General features: G+C 30.9%; 1 protein-coding gene across 2 annotated transcripts; it reads right to left on the reverse strand.

The window, feature by feature from the left end:
• Positions 1–9,756: 9,756 nt before the first annotated feature.
• On the reverse strand, positions 9,757–18,235 carry LOC143198068 (serine protease persephone). Of its 2 annotated transcripts, XM_076407019.1 has the most exons (8): positions 18,074–18,235; positions 14,617–14,750; positions 14,432–14,555; positions 14,302–14,378; positions 12,353–12,516; positions 12,098–12,300; positions 10,129–10,295; positions 9,757–10,066 (listed from the first exon to the last, which is right to left on the reverse strand). In XM_076407019.1, exons 1-8 carry the CDS (start codon positions 18,156–18,158, stop codon positions 9,884–9,886), a joined length of 1,137 nt encoding a protein of 378 aa, XP_076263134.1. In that variant the 5' UTR covers positions 18,159–18,235; the 3' UTR covers positions 9,757–9,883. The 2 variants fall into 2 exon arrangements, with proteins under 2 accessions (XP_076263134.1, XP_076263141.1); XM_076407026.1 differs by lacking the exon at positions 14,617–14,750 and having other exon boundaries at positions 18,074–18,212.
• Positions 18,236–18,669: the final 434 nt, after the last annotated feature.

The following is an 18,669-nucleotide window of genomic DNA, read 5'->3' on the forward strand; positions in this document are numbered from 1 at the left end:
TATAAAAAAATGTGAAAAAATACGAATGATAAAACAGATGGCAGCGGAGTTACCTGGAGACGAGGCTTGGGCACTCGATGGTGGCACGTCTAAACCAAACGATGGTCGAGCACTGAATGAATCAAAATACCCTTCAATAACATCCCAGATAAACGTCTCGGGGTTGCCAGTTATTCGTTATCGGATTCTAGTTGGCGCTGCTGGCACCCCGCCTGTGTTCAACATCTGGGATTATATTTCTGGGTATTCTGTAGACCGTTATTCCACGATGTAAAATTCGACATGCCTCAAGGCCGCTACAATTATATATCATATATCATATATTACATATTATATATTATATATCATATATTATATATTATATATTATATATTATATATTATATATTATATATTATATATTATATATTATATATTATATATTATATATTATATATTATATATTATATATTATATATTATATATTATATATTATATATTATATATATTATATATCATATATCGTATATCATATATTACATATTATATATTATATATCATATATCATATATTATATATTATATATTATATATTATATATTATATATTATATATTACATATTATATATTATATATTGGGATGCACTAATAGTCTTTCAGAGTACTTCGCACTAACACACCCTCGTTATGGGTTCGATGGGTATATGGGGATATAGCGGTGCGCGGAATCAGTTTCTTGGACACGTAATATGGGAGAAGAAAACATAAAAACGGCCTGGTGTCAACTAATCTAAAATAAAATCGATAAATAGTTTAACCATTACAGAATTCCAGTCATATTATTTACACTCTGAGAAGAGAAACCTGTCCACCGGTAAAAATATATAACGAAAAAATCCCATAAGTGGAACATATAAATACTTGGGCCTGTACTTGAATCGTAAGTTAATTTGGCAGAAGCACATTTAGACCAAGCGTAAACAACTCGACAGCAGGCTCTACAGTGTGAATTAATGAACAGGTCGGCATTCCCATTTAAGCAGTGAGAGCAAAATGATGTCATCCATAATTAAACTAATCTGTTAAACCAAAATGGTCTGCATTCAACTATGGGGCACAGCAAGCAACAGCAATAGCAGGCTTTAAAGGAACATGCTCAATGTTTCCCAAAGAATGTTCAACAAGTATCTGAATTGTAAGAAATAATACAGCATAGCATACAGTATCAGAGGAGAGTGTATATAGACCCTATATAGAGAGAGACCCTATATACAAAGGAGCTGGAATTTATGCTGAATTGAATAGGAGGTTAAAGTCATCGAAACTCTCTCATTAAAAAAAATCAATAAACAAACAGGTTAGAAGATGGACAACAGAGTGGCTTATTGTTTTGAAAGAGATTTCAACGGAGAAGGGAAAAACTATATGATACCAGTTTTATTCTTTATTTTTAATACATCTTTATTTATTTCTTAATAATACATTTAATTGATTTAAAATGCCGGTAAAAATATATACCGAAAAAACCCATACGTGGAACATTCAAAATACTTGGGCCTTTGCTTGGATTGTAGGTTAACTGGCAGAAGCATATCTGGACCAAGCGTAAACAATTCGACAGTAGGCTCCAGGAGCCACCACGCAAGCTAAAAAGGAGTATAAAATTGATACATTTGAGCTGAACAATGAAAGGAAAACTTTGTTGGCGCTTTAAACAGCCTTCTTTGGCTCTGTTCTGATATTCTTAATCGAATCAAAATGATGTCCAGGTATATTAGATTTTGAGAATAGCCAAAAGTTCTAGGGAGCTGCATTTGATAAATAAGAAACTTGACATTAATTGAATTTTAGATGAGAAAGTTACTAGTGCATAATTTCGCCCTCTTCGTATAAAACAATAAATAAAAATTATATCGCTTTTCAAGTGAAAAAGGCGATCATTATATTCGTTATTAAACCTTCCTGCGAGACCTTTTATGTATTTTACATAAAATGAAAATAATATTTTATTTTTGTTTTGGTATGATAATAAAAGTAACGATTTATATAGGGGGTCTGAGTGTTTTTTTTTATAATTTTACATTTATTTGTGATAATTGCAAAATTTAAATAAATACCTCTTTTTTATTTGAATATATTGCATATGGCGTCTTCGCATAAATTATACATTATTCAAACTAGCGTTTCTTTAGATTTGGTTATTTTATTTAACTTTTAGACAATTTAACACTATTGTGTTATTTAGTAATTAATAACGGATTTGATGTATTACAATACATTATATACATTATTATTATCTAATACAAAAATATAAATAAAATAAAACTATAATAAAATGAATATAACAGGTAGATTAATGTTAATAAAAGCAAAAACAAACGTTAATCACTAAAATTAAAATACAATAGATTTTGACATGCGTGTCCATCCACAATTGAATTCCTCTTTGTCATAGACTTGAAAAATATTATTTTATTTACAAATCATTAACGATACATATTTTTCCATCTAATAAACATCAGTAGCACACACTGAAATCTTTTCTTTTCCAAGTGAGGCTCCTCTTTGTACATTTTCGCTTGTGAGAAAAATCTCGAAGGCCTTTCTGAAGCGCCCAACCATAGTCTGATATCGTTAAGATTCTTCATTTTCCTTGATATCATTTCTATATCTTAATGTCCGTCTTTAAGGTCCTGGTTATATATTATATATTATATATCCTTAAGCTTACTGGTTGTTGTTTTTTACGCGGCTCTTTTATAAAATGCTTCATTTATTAACATATGTTCATCCAGCTAAGCGTCAATTAATTTTTTACATTTATACATTTTGCAGTAAATTAGATCTTAGAATTAATTTATCGTTTATGGTGTAACGATAATATTTTTCAGAACATTTCGTATCCAGATGTTCAAAACAGCGGTTGGATTATGAGTTTTAATGTACTTTACTGCGGCATAATTAAATTTAGAATTGCGTAGTGAAATATTTAAATAGTAATTACTGATTTTAATTAATTAGTATTCGGTACAATTGCTGTGCAATTGTATATATACCTTCAGGGTACGTATTCAATGTAAATCTCGCATTAATATTAATATTATATTCACCCGAGTAATTTGTAATGACTCTAAATTATATAAGCAACTTCAAAAAACTATTAACTTATTATAATAACTAACTATAAAATCCTAATTGATCTCTTAATCTTAATAATATTATTTCTGCAAAATAAATATACAATTTTCATACGTATTTAAAAAAATTTAAAATTTATAATTAAATAAAGTTCTATTATTATCGTTTAGCCTCAAATAGTGGTTTTCAACTTACATACGTAACGTTTATTTAAACCACAATTGAAAAGAAAGCAATTTATTATTGTCTGCAGCAAATTTTTCAAGATATTTAGATAAGCATTCTATTTATGTCTGTGTTCTAAGCATATCTGTATTAATATTTGTTATAGTACTAGTGACTACAATTAAAAAATTGCCTTATTGTGGGTTATCCTTCTGAATATATATTACCAAACACATGATCTAATAATATAGACATATTATAGGAATATTTTATTTAAGATAACAAAACAATTATGAACTGGATTAATTCCTTAGGTAATACATAGACAGAAAATATATCATACAAAAATTAAATAAACAATGACAAAGATATTGTCATAACATGCAATTTATAATTTAAATTTAAACGAAGTAGAATTATTTTTATATTTGAATGTTCTATGGAAAAATATCCCTCAAATATTTTATTGTATTTTAATTTGTTAATTGATATTTTTAAATAATATACCATAATAAATATAGACAATACAATAGAACTTAAACAAAACCTAAACACTAAGGATGTACAATAATCATAAATACTATATAAATATTAAACATATATCTATCATAAAAAAAAGACTAATCCGTGACATAATTAAAAATGATCTGAATGAAATGATATAAATGCTTTATTTATTACTGAATGGTAATATTTTTTAACAAATATTGAGAGAGTAATCGAAATATTGCCTATTATTGCGACAAAAATAGTCAAAATATTTTACTATTTATCATTCCCAATTTTATTCTTTTTACCCTATTACATTAATAATCTTGAAAAATATCCTATCAAAATGTTATAATATTAATATACAATATATTGTTATTTACAAGCAAACTACCAAAAAAATCATAAAACTACATATATTACATATAAATCTATGTAAGCATATATTGGGTAAATTTTTGTCAAGGTCGCGGCTAAGACGACATAGTCAGGACGATAAAAGTCAGTCGAATGGAACAAGTAAAACCAAAAATAGTAACTAAAAGTACGACTGAAACAATGGATAATAAACTGTAACAAAATCAGTCGGACCGATAATAGCGACTGAAAACAGTCGACTGAAACAGTCACTGTTAAAAAGTAGTAAAATAAGTCGAACTAAAAATAGCGACTTAAACAGTCGATAGTAAAAAGTAGTCAATTACTAAACAGTCGTTAGTCAATTTCAGTGGATAGTTCCCAACATTAGAAATAAGCCTGAGAAAATATACATAGTAGATCAGATTAATGAATCAGACTGAACGTTATGGCCACAGACTATTACGTCTTCCTCCCTATCACCGCATTTTTAATCCAATTGAGTTCATATGGGGTATTGCAAAGAATTATTACAATAGATATTACCTTTATTAGTGTTTCAGAAAGTGACAGTGATTGAATAATACTTTATGAATGCTGGTTTATGATTCAATGCTGACAATTACCAAGACAGAGTGATGAAAGTTGAAACAACTAAAGGTCAGGATACAATTAATATACTTTAATTATATAATAGAGTGCGAAAGCTTTATGAGCATGTGTATTATTGTTCAGAATATACATAAACATTTGGTTAAAATGTACGAGGAGAGAAATAATACTAACTGAAAGATGTATACAGGTAGTAACATGACAAACTAAGGAGAAATATAGTAACATCATAATGACTTTACAAGGAAACTTGCATTGAAGGAAACAAGAAGTAAACGTAAAACATAAATATGCTCTCTAATGAAAGTAAAATACATTACTCAGATATACAATTGCTAATTAGGTGGATTAGGCCTTCGGGGGATACCACTACATAAAAAAGCTCCTAGAACTCTACCTATACTAATATGGTTAAGTTCTTCGATAATATATACATTAGATATACTATAATGTTAACATAAATTATAACACATAACATTTTTGTTTGGTTATATTATTTAAATTAGAATTTTGTCATATGTCAGAGCCAATACATACTAAAACTCAGAGTTGCTACGGCAACTTTGCAACGTTTTGACAAGTCACGTGTGTCATTGCTGTTTTAAATAGACTATAGAATATATTATTTAGTCTTAAATGCTCGAACTATCGCTTCCCGATTTTCCTCCTGATCCTGATCAGTCTCTTTTTAACCAGCTAATGGTTTATCTGGACTGGATATACTGCTTAACGAAGGATCCGAATAACAATCCTCGGCGTTAAGCCTATCGACTAGCGAGTGATCGTCTCAGAAGACTTCAATCTTACCCAGCTTCCCCGACGGGTATGGTTATCTTTGTAGCACTTATTCAATACCTATATATATAATTAATATTTATACTTCTGTGTATGGAAAATTAGAATTAGAAACAATCACAAATATAAATTTACAACCATGCGCACCGGTAGGATTCAAACCTACAACTATCACTGAAGTAAATCGCCTTAACGACAGTGATGTGTCTATAAATATATTCACATCCAATGTATTTCGGAACAAGGGCCCATATTTATTTTTCAATGAATGGAATAATTTGGTAATGAATTTAATGGCATTTAAAATTTTATTTTCGGGTGTATATGCGTACAAACATAAAATGAAATTTTTGCACAATTTTATCACCACGGATGAAATATGATATCAAAACAGGATGCTGAAGAATGATCTTATCGTAGCGGACGCACTATGTTATATTTGTGGATATATTCATTGCATTTTCAATTTCGACCTAGATATGATAATTTATGCGTTTCTATAAAACAATTAATCCAATTTCATTAGATAAACACAATAGTTTTGTGATTGTTGTTGATGATATTAATCTCATCATCTTAATATTTTATCTATGCTTTTTTAAATAATATTTCTAGATACTACTTTATATATTATAATTATATAAACAAACTTAATTTACGAATAACGAATATTACAAAAAATTACATATATTTTATTTACTGTTTGACGCAAATTATATTTCTAGAGAAAATATTCCATATTTACATTGGTTCTTCTTAAGATATTGCGAAATATTCTGGGATTTCTATCCAGAATAAAATAAAATTTAACGTATCATTTTAATAATAGATGTTTGTAAGATTTGTGTTTTTGCTATAACAGATAATGCATAGATATTTCGGAAATGACGCAAATTTTATTTCACAAGAAAAGAATGTTACCATTTGCATGTAGTTATTTACAAAATATTGCTTAATATTCTAGGATTTCCTTCCAAAATATGTCTGTAAAGCATTATTTCAGATTAGTGTTGGTTCTAGATATTATTTGATATATTTAATCGATCGACGTTTTTCCTAATAATAAAATTTAGTTAATTTTGATTATGTTATTAAAACATTAAAACAATATGTAGCGACCTTGACGCATGTCGAATTTTACATCGTGGAATAAGGGTCTACAAAATACCCAGAAATATAATTCCAGATGTTGAACACGGGCGGGGTGCCAGCAGCGCCAACTAGAACCCGATAACGAATAGCTGGCGGCAACCCCGAGACGTTTATCTGGGATGTTATTGAAGGGTATTTCGATTCATTCAGTGCTCAACCCTCGTTTGGTTTAGACGTGCCACCATCGACTGCCCAAGCCTCGTCTCCATGTAATACCACTGCCATCCGTTTGATCTAATTGTATTTTTCACATTTTTTTATATAGTCAATAAATAACGGTCACATAATGTAAACACCACTGTTTCATTTCGTTTTACCTCCATTCACCGAGCCACATCATTTACCTTAAAAATAAAAAGAATATGCTTCTTCAAAATAATTTTTATTTGGTAAAATTTTAAAAAATACAGATAGTAGAAATACAATAAGAATCAAAAAATACATATGTCCGAAATGACAGCGTGAAATATTTAACGTGGTACTTTTATTAAATTAGATAAAATTAACAAAACAACAATAAAAAACAATAGAATGGACCTTTAGTGGTAATATATTCATCCGGTTTCCTCTCAGCATTAATCGAAGAATAATGTAAACATAACATTAATCTAAAAACATCACCTAGCAAAGAGTATGCGCTCCCATCGTTGGGCAATGGCCCGACGCTTACATTGGAGACATTTTTCTTATTTGTCAGGAATTTTTTGGAGGTTTTACCCCTTTAGGTTGAGCTCCTTTCTGGACTATTCGATGAATCGACGACTTGATTCTCTTGTAGATTCTCGAATTTTGCTATACTGGCTTCTAGATGATCTTGCGATTAACAAGTCGGTGGCGATGTACTTTCTTCTACATCCTTCCTTCCTAGCCACCATCCTGACCATCATAGTCAAGCTCTTTGAAACGATCGATGGCTCCAGAAACAGTCGACTGCGTAACATTGACCAAATAAACAATTTCACATTGGCGCTTTCCTTGACGAATGGTTTTTTTTAATTCATTTATATATATATATATATATATATATATATATATATATGTATATATATGTATATATATATTTTTTTAAGTCTCCTTTTACCAACTATGGGTTTATCTGGACTGGACCTACAGTTTGACGTGGGCTCCGAACCACGGTCCTCAGCATTAAAGCCTACCGACTGGCGAGTGACCAACTTTAGAAATCATCCCAGAACACATCCAGTCTTACCCAACCTGGTTACTGGCGTGACTGGGATTATTTTCCTTGTCGGATTTTACACTCTTGCCAACATTCACAAATTTTAAACAATCACAAACATAAATTTACTACCATGCCTCATCACCTTTACCACTGCGCCACCAAGCCGGCTGAATTCATTTTTGGTTACATTAAATTGACATCTTTGCGACATAAAATATAACGCCATGTAAGTAATATCCTTTTCATTCATTCAGAATGAATGAAAAATTATCCATGCAGAAGCATTCATTTTTCCATCCAATATTTAATATTTATAACCACGAAAACAAGTCCTATTATTATTGTTATTTTTCTATTTACAATTTCTTATCGATGCTCCTGATAATTAATTGTATTGAGAATTTTAGTTATTAAGTGTTTTACATAATTTAAGTAATAAATTAAAAATTCGGGAAATAGCATCATTCAGTAGAATTAAAATAGGTTCCTTGTGTACTAGCAATCGATAGTAAAATAGTAGACAATAGCAGAACACAGAATACAATGCGATAGATCTGTAAATAAACCTGTTATGTATTACAATTCAATCATATACTTACTATTTGAATTATAATTAGAACATTCATCTTGTTTAAACAACGCTCTTCCACATTTCAGTTTATAGTCATCCAGTCTGAAATACAAAGAACTAACCTTGTATACTTATTAGGACCTTATAAGAGATTTCCTTAAGTATAAAATTGTTTACTTTTCGTCGGTCATTAAGTCATTTCTGAGATGGAGGAAGATACTTGAAGAAGAATGTATTCTATTGAACCTTCACATCGTAGAATACAACACTTTCGTTTAGTTTTTACATTTAAACAAAACTATTTTACCACAACCCCCATGAAAATGAGACCATACAAAATTTTGTTGCATACAACAAACAACATACAAAGAAAAACACAAATATTTCTAAATATGTACTGTAAAATTTCAAAACAAAGTTTAGAATTAAAAACAATAAATCTTTTTTTCTTAGTCCAGATTTATCAGTTGGTACCGACTGGTCTTTTAAGGGTCGTATAGGTTTATAGGTGAGCTGTGACTGGGATTGTCGCAGTTAGAACCATTTACTGCATATGGTATGCGGATAGGAATTTAATGAGGGGGTTAGAATGTCGTAGGGTTCCAAAGGAGAATCTCATACTGGAAATGTTTGCAATCTTCTAGCTGTGCTATCAATTACAGTTTGTTGCATAGGAAGTATAATGACGTTAATTGTATGTGAGACTCTAGCGGTGTCGCTATAATTTCCGCTTATCGATTTATTTTTGCAATTGACACCGTCTATTGCAAAAGATGCCACCACATTTTTTCGGGACTTGGGAACATCAGGATTTTCTAATGGTAGTAAAACTGGGATTGGAGTAAAACTATCACTTTTATATGTTGATTTTTCTGGAACAACAACGTATTGCTTTCGAAAATGTTGAGAAATTCCAAGCATTTCTCCAAGTAACAAATTATACCCTCCAAATGTTAAATAAAATACTTTTTCTGAAGCAAGGCCAGTTGGATATTATAAAATTTGTATTGATATGGCATGAATCACACAAAACAAATCCTGACTATACTAGATTCAACAGACTGTTCTAAAGAACCACATATTAATTTTATAATTCAGCTGATAGTGTAATTCTAAAAGAGATTTTTGATTTTGACTATATAACTTTTACTTGAATGAATCAGTTTTCCAGCTTGTTGACTTATATATAACATCTTATTTAATATCAGGGCAACTTAATTTAGCATAACTATAGAATCTATAAAATAAATATTCTTTTTATTTGAGGATGTGAAATAGGTAAATAAGGTAATAGAAATGTTTGTTAAATATTGACGTATGGTTGATGGCTCTAAATTTATTTTTTAGATGTTTTTTTATGTCTTGATTTACACTATTATAGATCTTATAATGTACGGGTTATATTTTACTAGGTAATTATAATTTATATAAAACAATATGTTTATTATGTGTTATAAATATATTTATCTTTGGGCCATATAATCTTTCCTATCCAGTCCAAGTAACTGGAAACTCTGGTGTATACAAGAGGTAGTGTAGTTCCACGTTGTATACCCCAAGACGTTATTCCTACAATATGATAAGAACCGTCTTTTTTTTCAATCTGTAACGGACTTCCAGAGTCTCTCTAAAATATAATTAAAATTTAAGTTTATATGTATTGTTTTTATTTATATTTAGTTAACTTACACAACAACTATCACTCTTTAATATGGCACATATTTGATTATCAGTAATGACTCGAGAAGTAAGTACTCGTATAGGTGTCGAGTTAATCCTTTCATTGCACTTGTCTATAGGAATGGATTTTGCTTCAGCAGTTTGCATTATAAATGAATTATTACTATCAACATAATCTAAAATTGTATTATTTTTATCATGATTTGATTTTTCGTGATATTAAGTCTTATATGCTTGCATGTATTCTGATCATTTTTTTAGTTAATGAAAAAGCAATTTTTGAGAAACATTAGTAGAATATATTTTAATTGAATTATTTTCTATTCATTTCTACAGCCTCCTCCTCACTTCTCTAACGATATGGTGGTACTGTATCGAAAGAACGATATTTGCGCCATTTTAGCTTTTCAAAACTGTGTACCAGCCAAGGTATGCCGCATGGATCTAAACCAGTGGTAATGAAAACACACTGTGTCTAGTAACGCTAGGTACTGCAGAAATTTCCATTCGATGCCGGAGCGTTGTCATGTAAAAAATGTCTTTCCATCTATTTTGTTTTTGATGGTTCATTTTGCAATAATATGTCTTTCAATTTGTTCAATTGACATCCGTAGACATCTAGCAGACGCCAGTATCACAGTAGCGCAAAACACTGCTGGTAATACACTACACCTTGCTGATTCCAGCAAATACACTGCAATAATTTATGGTCATGAATATTCCAAAATTGGCGTTGATGTGAATAGTTCTCCTGGATTAACCCATACTTTTAGGCACTTATGATTGTCGTTGTAGATTCACTTTTCATCGTAAGCCACAATAAAAGTATTTTTGGCTGAGAGGCAATGAAACTTTTAAACAAATGCAATTTTGAGCATTCCATGTGTAGCGTCAATACTAAATGAAAAACTGTTATTCCATGTAATATAATCTAATCAACAATGCACTTAATAGGAATATTTATTTACTTTATTCAGATATAATCCAATGTTACTACTGAATCCAATATTTCGCCATTTCTCATTATGACATCGGTAAAAAAAATTGGTTCTTTGTTGAGCTTAATTAAAAATAATAATAAGAGTTAAGAATTCTTAAAAGAGATCTCCAAAAATTGATAGAAGTGAGAGTCAGAAGATGCTATATCTGGGTTGGATGTTCAATGGTGGTCACGATTGGTCATCAAAGAAACCAAAAAACCAATGAAATCATTCCATTTGTTTAGTCACTATCAATAACTATTTAATAAGTTTAGTTTTCACGTAATTTCTTTAGATGCCCTCTGTAGAGTTTATGTAATAGAGTTTTTTATTCTCACTTTCAAGTTTTTGAGGCTCCCGATTATCATACGTGATGCATCAGTCTCAATACGTTTCAGTATCCCATAGCAGACTGAATTAGAATAGAATTGGTATACTATGTTTTTCGTACTCAACTTATAATGAACCCTACGTCGAGTTCCTTTTGTGTAAATTGTTTAAACCTGTTTTGTGGTCAATGTTTACCTGGTGCCTATATTAACATACCTGATATATGTTTGTTGGCTTTTTCAAGAATTACACACCAAGTGATTCAAAAAAATTCAAAATTCAAAAGTCAGTGAGTTTCAAGTGAATGAGTGAGTGTTCAGAGCGATTTCATAAGCTTACACCGAATTTGTCTCCACAAAATTATCGTAAAATTTAGCGAAATTTTTCTCAGGACTAATTTAGATGTTTATATATTCAAAGTAAGCATTGAAGGCATTTTTTCAATGATCTGCTAGTGATGACGGTGTATTCTGATCCGACCTATATATGTTTCCTAAGTTTCTGGCGACCACCACAGCACTACAAACATCACGTTCGATCTAGTACCTATTTTTTTGTCGACAAGTAAACTCCACTACAATTTATTTGCATTTGAGACCATCTATTGGGAATAACGCCATGAACTTTTCTTGGCTCAAAATGTTAGTTTTAATTAGTTCTCTTTTTACCCTGTAAATGTCCCCATCCTGACATGATCAGTTTACTAGGATTATCATTGAAGGTATAGAGGCAGGCTGGATATACATGCTCGTTCGTGGTCACATCTTTTACCAGCTCAAGAAGGGCAATATCATTCTGTTTAAGTCTTGCATTATACTCGGGATGTGGCAATGATGACTTAATGTTTATATCTTGAGCTTCCTCTATATTTCTAAAAGAATATGTTCTATAATTATATAATCAAATATGGTTAAAGATCTTGCCTGATATCGGAAACACCTAGTCGCACCATCACGGGTAGAATCTGCTCCACACTAATGATACAATGGGCTGCAGTCAATACGAATCTCAATGAAACCAGAGATCCGCTACAGCGCTGAAAATCGATGATATCCGGATCCGAGCTGCCCGGAAATCCCAATGCAGCCTGTTGAGAAATTAGAAATATCTAGAGGAATATATTGGTAATAATAGGTTATAAAATATAGGGCTTTCCCATAAGGGCGGATCGATGTTGGAATGGAATGAAACAAGGTGTGTGGGAGAAATGCTATGCTTCTTTTATTTGAAAGGTTATATATATGATATGATATGTATGCTATTATGTATGGAATTTTGTTTCTTGTTTAATTGTTCTCCATGGCTTCTCATGGTGATACAGATCCGAGCGGTATTTGTAATTTTCAATGACTCTGATCCATATATTCCTGCAACTTCATATATTTTAATGCTTCATATGATTGAGAAGAAAACATCTAGTGGGATAAAACCGTATGATTATGGTGGACAATTTACGCCACCTTTTTATGAGATAACCATACTCTCAAACCGTTCATGTCTCGTATATAGTCCAATTTAATAGTTAACAAACAGTAACATTTTGTGAATGTATTTCTACCTGGTGAATGGGTGACGTCACTACATATATGGTAATTATGTTATTTTAAAATTAACATATTAAAATTCCATCCAAAAAGGCGTCTTATAATTAAAAAATATTTTTCGGTCAATAATGGGAACCGAAGGAAAACTTATTTTAATAACAAGTTTTGTTATTTTGAAGTGCTCCTCAATTATGAAATGTGGGTGATTAAAATATCTATTAAAATATTTTGTGTGTTTGCTAAAAATTGCTACAAAAGAGCGATACTGACGTGGGCATCATGTAGGACTAATAAGGTTGGTGGCCATTATCGGCTATTGAATTTGTTTGTTTGTTTAACTTACAAATGAATATTATTAGTTAATTAGTGATGATTCAATTACATATTCATTATTAAATCAATATTGTTTATTTACATGCAGTGTATCTGAAGAGGTTTATATTTTATGAATTGGTACAGCAAGCTAAAATAAACACATATTTTAGTCATTATATGTGAATTTCATGACTTCATTTAATGTGGATTGTGGCCTGCGATCAAACTTACCACTACACTATCAAAACACAAAACTCGGTTTTGAGACAGCAATATGGTGTGAATGTTTTTTGGTACTTTCAAGGACTTCTTAATCACGTTCAATTGAAATTTTCTGCTCTTGCATGATGCCTAAACGCAGTCTAAGCAACCAAATTTGACTGAAATGCTTTGGGCTGTACTTAACCACACTTTCTATAGCTGATCATTCACCCTGTAATTTTCATAAATTTGAGTTTCTTAAATAGGAGAATCGAATTGTTCCATTGGCCGTCTGAAATTCTTTCAATGCGCAAAATTTAATACTAAGGAGGGAAACTTTATATAAAGCTAACTACAACATTATTTTCATCCTAAATATTGTTCTTTGCGAGTAGCTCATTTATATATGAATCACTCTCATATAATAATTATTCTAAAATTTGTTGGTTGTGTTGGTTCCTCAAAATTAAATTATAATTAAACACTAAATAAGATATGTTGTTGATGATATTTTTACATAAACAAAAATAAAATAAATGGACGCAAAGGTCACGTTACTTTTTAAATCGGTGGTTAAAGGATACTGTTGCCGTATAAACAAGAAAACTAACCAAACAAGTTCCACTTCATTTTCTTCGTATTTTGGCAAACGAGGGTTAAGGAATTAGTTGATCACTAAAGCTCGGTAACAACAAAATAAAACCAATTTAGTATTTATTGTTTTTGTTGTTATTATAACTTGCATGTATATTATATTATTACTTGAACATAATATATCATATATATTAATTAAAAAATATATTATTATTTACCATATGTGGAAGATGTTTTCCAACGCTGATGGTGAGAGAAGGACGAATAACATGTTTTTTAACGTATGTCTCACACACTATAATAGTAATAATATTGTATATAGAAAAATATTTACTGAATGACACTTACTCAGATCATTTTTTCGTTTCAATCTCAGTTTTTTGGAATGCTCATGATTCCATTTTCTATTCGGTTCCCATGTGGAAATCTCGATTTGTGGGGTTCGATCTCCCACAACTGGGCAGCAAACAACCTATGGAAACATCAAGTAAGTTGGTTTTGATTAAACTAAATAGATCAAACTGAGTGTTCACCTCATCTAAACCTACGAAGCCGCATCGGAGATATGAGTGTCCACCGTAAGTTCGTACCTCACCCAAAGCATCTTCACAATTTAAGACTTTTTTACAGATTCCTGGAATTCCCAGATCCTGACATGGTGAACCTTCTGCCATAAAAAATTTTGGTTTCATATATACTGTTTTCGAATAAGGGCAGATCGACATTCGCAGTCTGGGGAACCTCTTGATTATTACTAATGTTAGTGATACGGAATCAATGTGGCAGTTACACGATTGAGCAGCCAATTGATACAGTTTAATTAACAATATAAATGATTTTTAAGATCCTAATTAACATACAATTTAGAAGAAATAATTGCCGTACGTGCAATGACAACAACCCAAACAAGATTTACCATGTGGTAAAATAACAAATAGGTAAAACCCATAATAAATAATAACTAATAGGTCCGTATTATTCATCCCGTCAAAAGCTAGCTAAATGAACATTACAGTGCATCGAGCTCACCTGAATTGGTCACAGAGATCGTTAAGTTTGATTTTGCCAATAAAAAGTAATCAACAGATATCCTTAAAGCCAGTAGAATCGTTAAATTAAATTTGTCATTATATGGCAATATTGGAAGTTTCATTAAAATTGGGCTATTTAAATATGTGCAATTATGAAAAGCCGTTGTGGATGTTTGAAGAATGTCTTTCATGGACTATTTCTATTACATTTAAAATAAAAGAAATTCGTTAATCCCTCACACCTTCTATGTTATTAGATGGTTGCACGTATGTTGATCAGATTTATTTACATGTGAAAAGGCGAAGTATAAACATAAATAACTGTTAAACAATCTAACCTGATTGTAAAATTCGATGGATTTGACATTTTTCTATAAAATTATCAGTTTTTCATTGAGTTATTCGGTGTATACAGACGTTAATTATGAAACTCCCAACATGACGCCACTCTTTTGAGAGTAGAGCAGCTAGTGAATTATCAAAATTAGAAAAAATTAATTTAATGAAAACACGAATTTACTGAAAATGCTACTTCGAACCGTTTCAACATCTCAGTTTCACTGTTTGCTAACATGAATAGTATTCTGTGGCGTATCGTGATTAGCGATGAAAAGTGAATTCAATACGGCAATACCAAGTTCAAAAAATGATGAGTCCAGGAGAGGTTGCTGGGCATATGCAGATATCAGCAAGATATGACGTGTTAAGAGCCGCTAAAACCAAACTAAAATGAATGTCAAAATGATATCAACTGAATAAACTGAATGACTCATTGTTGTAAAAAGGAATAGCGGGAACAGAAGCAAAGTCATTATATCACGCATGGCAATGCCCTCGATCACATGTTGAAAGAATTATGAGGTATACACTGTTGCAGCTCGAATGAAAAGGCTGAAAAATGTTTCCAGAAAGATGGAATAAATTTTTTTTTAAATATATAGGAAAACATTTGATTCATATATATTGTAGTAACTGTCCTCAATAAATACCTTTTTAATATGAAAAAAAAAGATAAAAATGCATATAATAGGTCAATTGAAAAGTTTCCGGCCTACCATAGTAAAACACATTTTTTGGCAAAATTAGTTTTTTTTATTCAACATAATTCCCTTCAATTTTTGTAGTACGATTTGTCTTTCGCTTCAAAATAGGCCTCAGTTTCGGCAATCACCTCTTCATTCGACGAAAATTTCTTCCCCGCGAGCATTCTTTTGAGATCTGAGAATGGATTTATTTAAAAATTCATGGATTTCATTTTGCCATCGTTTTCACTGACTTGTGACACGGTGCATTGTCTTGGTGAAGTAGCACTTTCTTTTTCTTCAAATTTGGCCGTTTTTCGGCGATTTCGTCCTTCAAATGGTCTATTCAAATGGTATGTAATAGCCGCTGTTGATAGTCCTTCCTTATTCAAGGTAGTCAATGAAAATTATTCCATACGCATCCCAAAATGCAGACGCCATAACCTGGCCAGCGGACTGTTGCGTTTTCCCACGCTTTGGAGCGGGTTCATCGTGTGCAGTCCACTCAGATGACTGTTGATTGGACTTCGGAGTAAAATGATGGAGCCATGTTGCATCCATTGTCATATATCGACGCAAAAACTCGGATTTATTACGGTTGATCATCTTCAAACACTGCTGCGAATCATCAAATCATCGTTGTTTTGGTCAAAAGTGAGCTCGCACGGCACTCAATTTACACAGAGCTTTCTCATACCCAAATATTTATGAAATATATGATGTACACGTTCAGTTGATATCTACTGCCTGCTATTTCATTCAATTTCTATTGACGGTAATTCAAAATCATTTTGCGGATTTTTTTATATTTTCGTCGGTAATAAGCTTATTTCACCACGTCTGAACTTAGCATACCAATGCTTGATGGTTAATTTTCCTGGAGCAGTGTCCGGAAACTCGGCATCAAGTCAAGTTTTTGCTTCAACTGTATTTTTCCCTTCAAAAAGCAATATTTTATCAATACGCGAAATTCCTTTTTATCAATTTTTTTCACAATAACAAAAATTCACAAATTAATGATCCGACAGCTGCCAAATTTTTACACGCATCTTTTGAGGGAACTAAAAACATATGGATTTAATTCTAGTAGCGCCATCTATGTGTCAGGCCGGGGACTTTTCAATTGACCTGTTAAGTACCTAATAACATTGACCCGTTGTTATTGGAAAATCCTGTATTACTGTGAGTTAAATCATTTTCTTCAATTCAATTTTCACACATATATTTCCTCTTTATAATGATTATTCTAAAATATTATGCATTTATTTCAAAGTTGTTTCTTGTCCTTAAATTTTTTGTTGAGGCATTGATACCTGTCTGAAATATATGGTTATTATACTTGTTACTGGTATAGTAAACATTCGTTTAGTTTATTTAGGATTAACATTAAAGAGTTACTCTAAAAGGAAGATATAATAAAATCCTAAAGATATAATGATAGCTTTGGAAATTAGGATGCAATAAGACATAATTAAAATAAATGCTAACTCATTTTAATAAAGTTAATAACCGACTATATATATAAAAGAATATCTAGAATTCAATAAGCAAGTGTTACGGGCAAATGAGATTGGGAAAAACCTTACCAATAATATGATAATTAAATTATTCATGTAGGTATCTAACATAGATCGACAAAATAAAAAAAGTTGACGATTTAATCCTAACCTTAATTCACGAAAACAGTAATTTGTAATCAAAAATATACGTTTTATGCTCAATAAATGCATCCTCTTTGTGACAAACATACATTTTTTGATGTATTTCATTAAAATATTCTAACGTGTCATAAATATAAACGTAAAACATCCTTTCATTCAGGGAAACTGTAAGTAAATAATCTATCTACCATTTACAAATGTCCAATAATTTAATTTGCATTGCAATTATAGTTTTCAGTGCGTCATTTTAAAGCATACAAAGCTAAACTAACTTACCATCTATAGGAATGTACGAGCAAATCAAAACATTAAACAAGTTTAAAAGTATTAAAAACTGATACACGAACATTGTTTGTTTCATTTTAATGTGAAAGATGCACTAAGTGTATTTTACGACCTGTCACGACTCAGCTTGCAACAGTGACAACTGAAAATGAAAATGTCTTGTCCTCGGTTTTATTCTTGGTTAAACAGGTTTATCTCCGATCAGTTCATCTTTTTTTATTATTCATAGCATTATTTAAATGGCCACTATGGATTTATGCATAAAGCACACACGGTCTGAAATATGATTCCCAGAATTTTAACATTTATATTTCTTGATTCCTGTTGTTTATAAATTTATTTATTCAGTTAATTGCAGTTTAGAAATTCACGATTTTAACCACTTTAGGTTGCCTTTGTCAGCCGTTAAATGAATTTCATAAGTTTATACAATGTTTCGGCAGAAAATGACTAAGAGTAACATACTAAGATGTCAGGTAATTTAGATGAATAATCCATTGATAATTAAATAATGCTAATAATTTAATTTTAGAATTGCAATAATTTCCAGTTCAATATGAGTTTCATTCGTAAAATTGTCAAGAATA

Source organism: Rhynchophorus ferrugineus, unplaced genomic scaffold (genome assembly GCF_030347505.1).
Source record: "Rhynchophorus ferrugineus isolate W39M unplaced genomic scaffold, kcgeb_rfMv2 rfM1, whole genome shotgun sequence".
Taxonomy (NCBI): Eukaryota; Metazoa; Arthropoda; class Insecta; order Coleoptera; family Curculionidae; genus Rhynchophorus; species Rhynchophorus ferrugineus.

Coding starts and splice junctions, on each gene's coding strand:
- LOC143198068 (XM_076407019.1), bottom strand. CDS start 18,158: ATGAAACAAACAATGTTCGTGTATCAGTTTTTAATACTTTTAAACTTG. Junction 14,379..14,431: donor GAAACGAAAAAATGATCTGA/GTAAGTGTCATT, acceptor TTACTATTATAG/TGTGTGAGACATACGTTAAA. Junction 10,296..12,097: donor AGGATGGGGACATTTACAGG/GTAAAAAGAGAA, acceptor ATACAATTTTAG/ATTATGTTGATAGTAATAAT.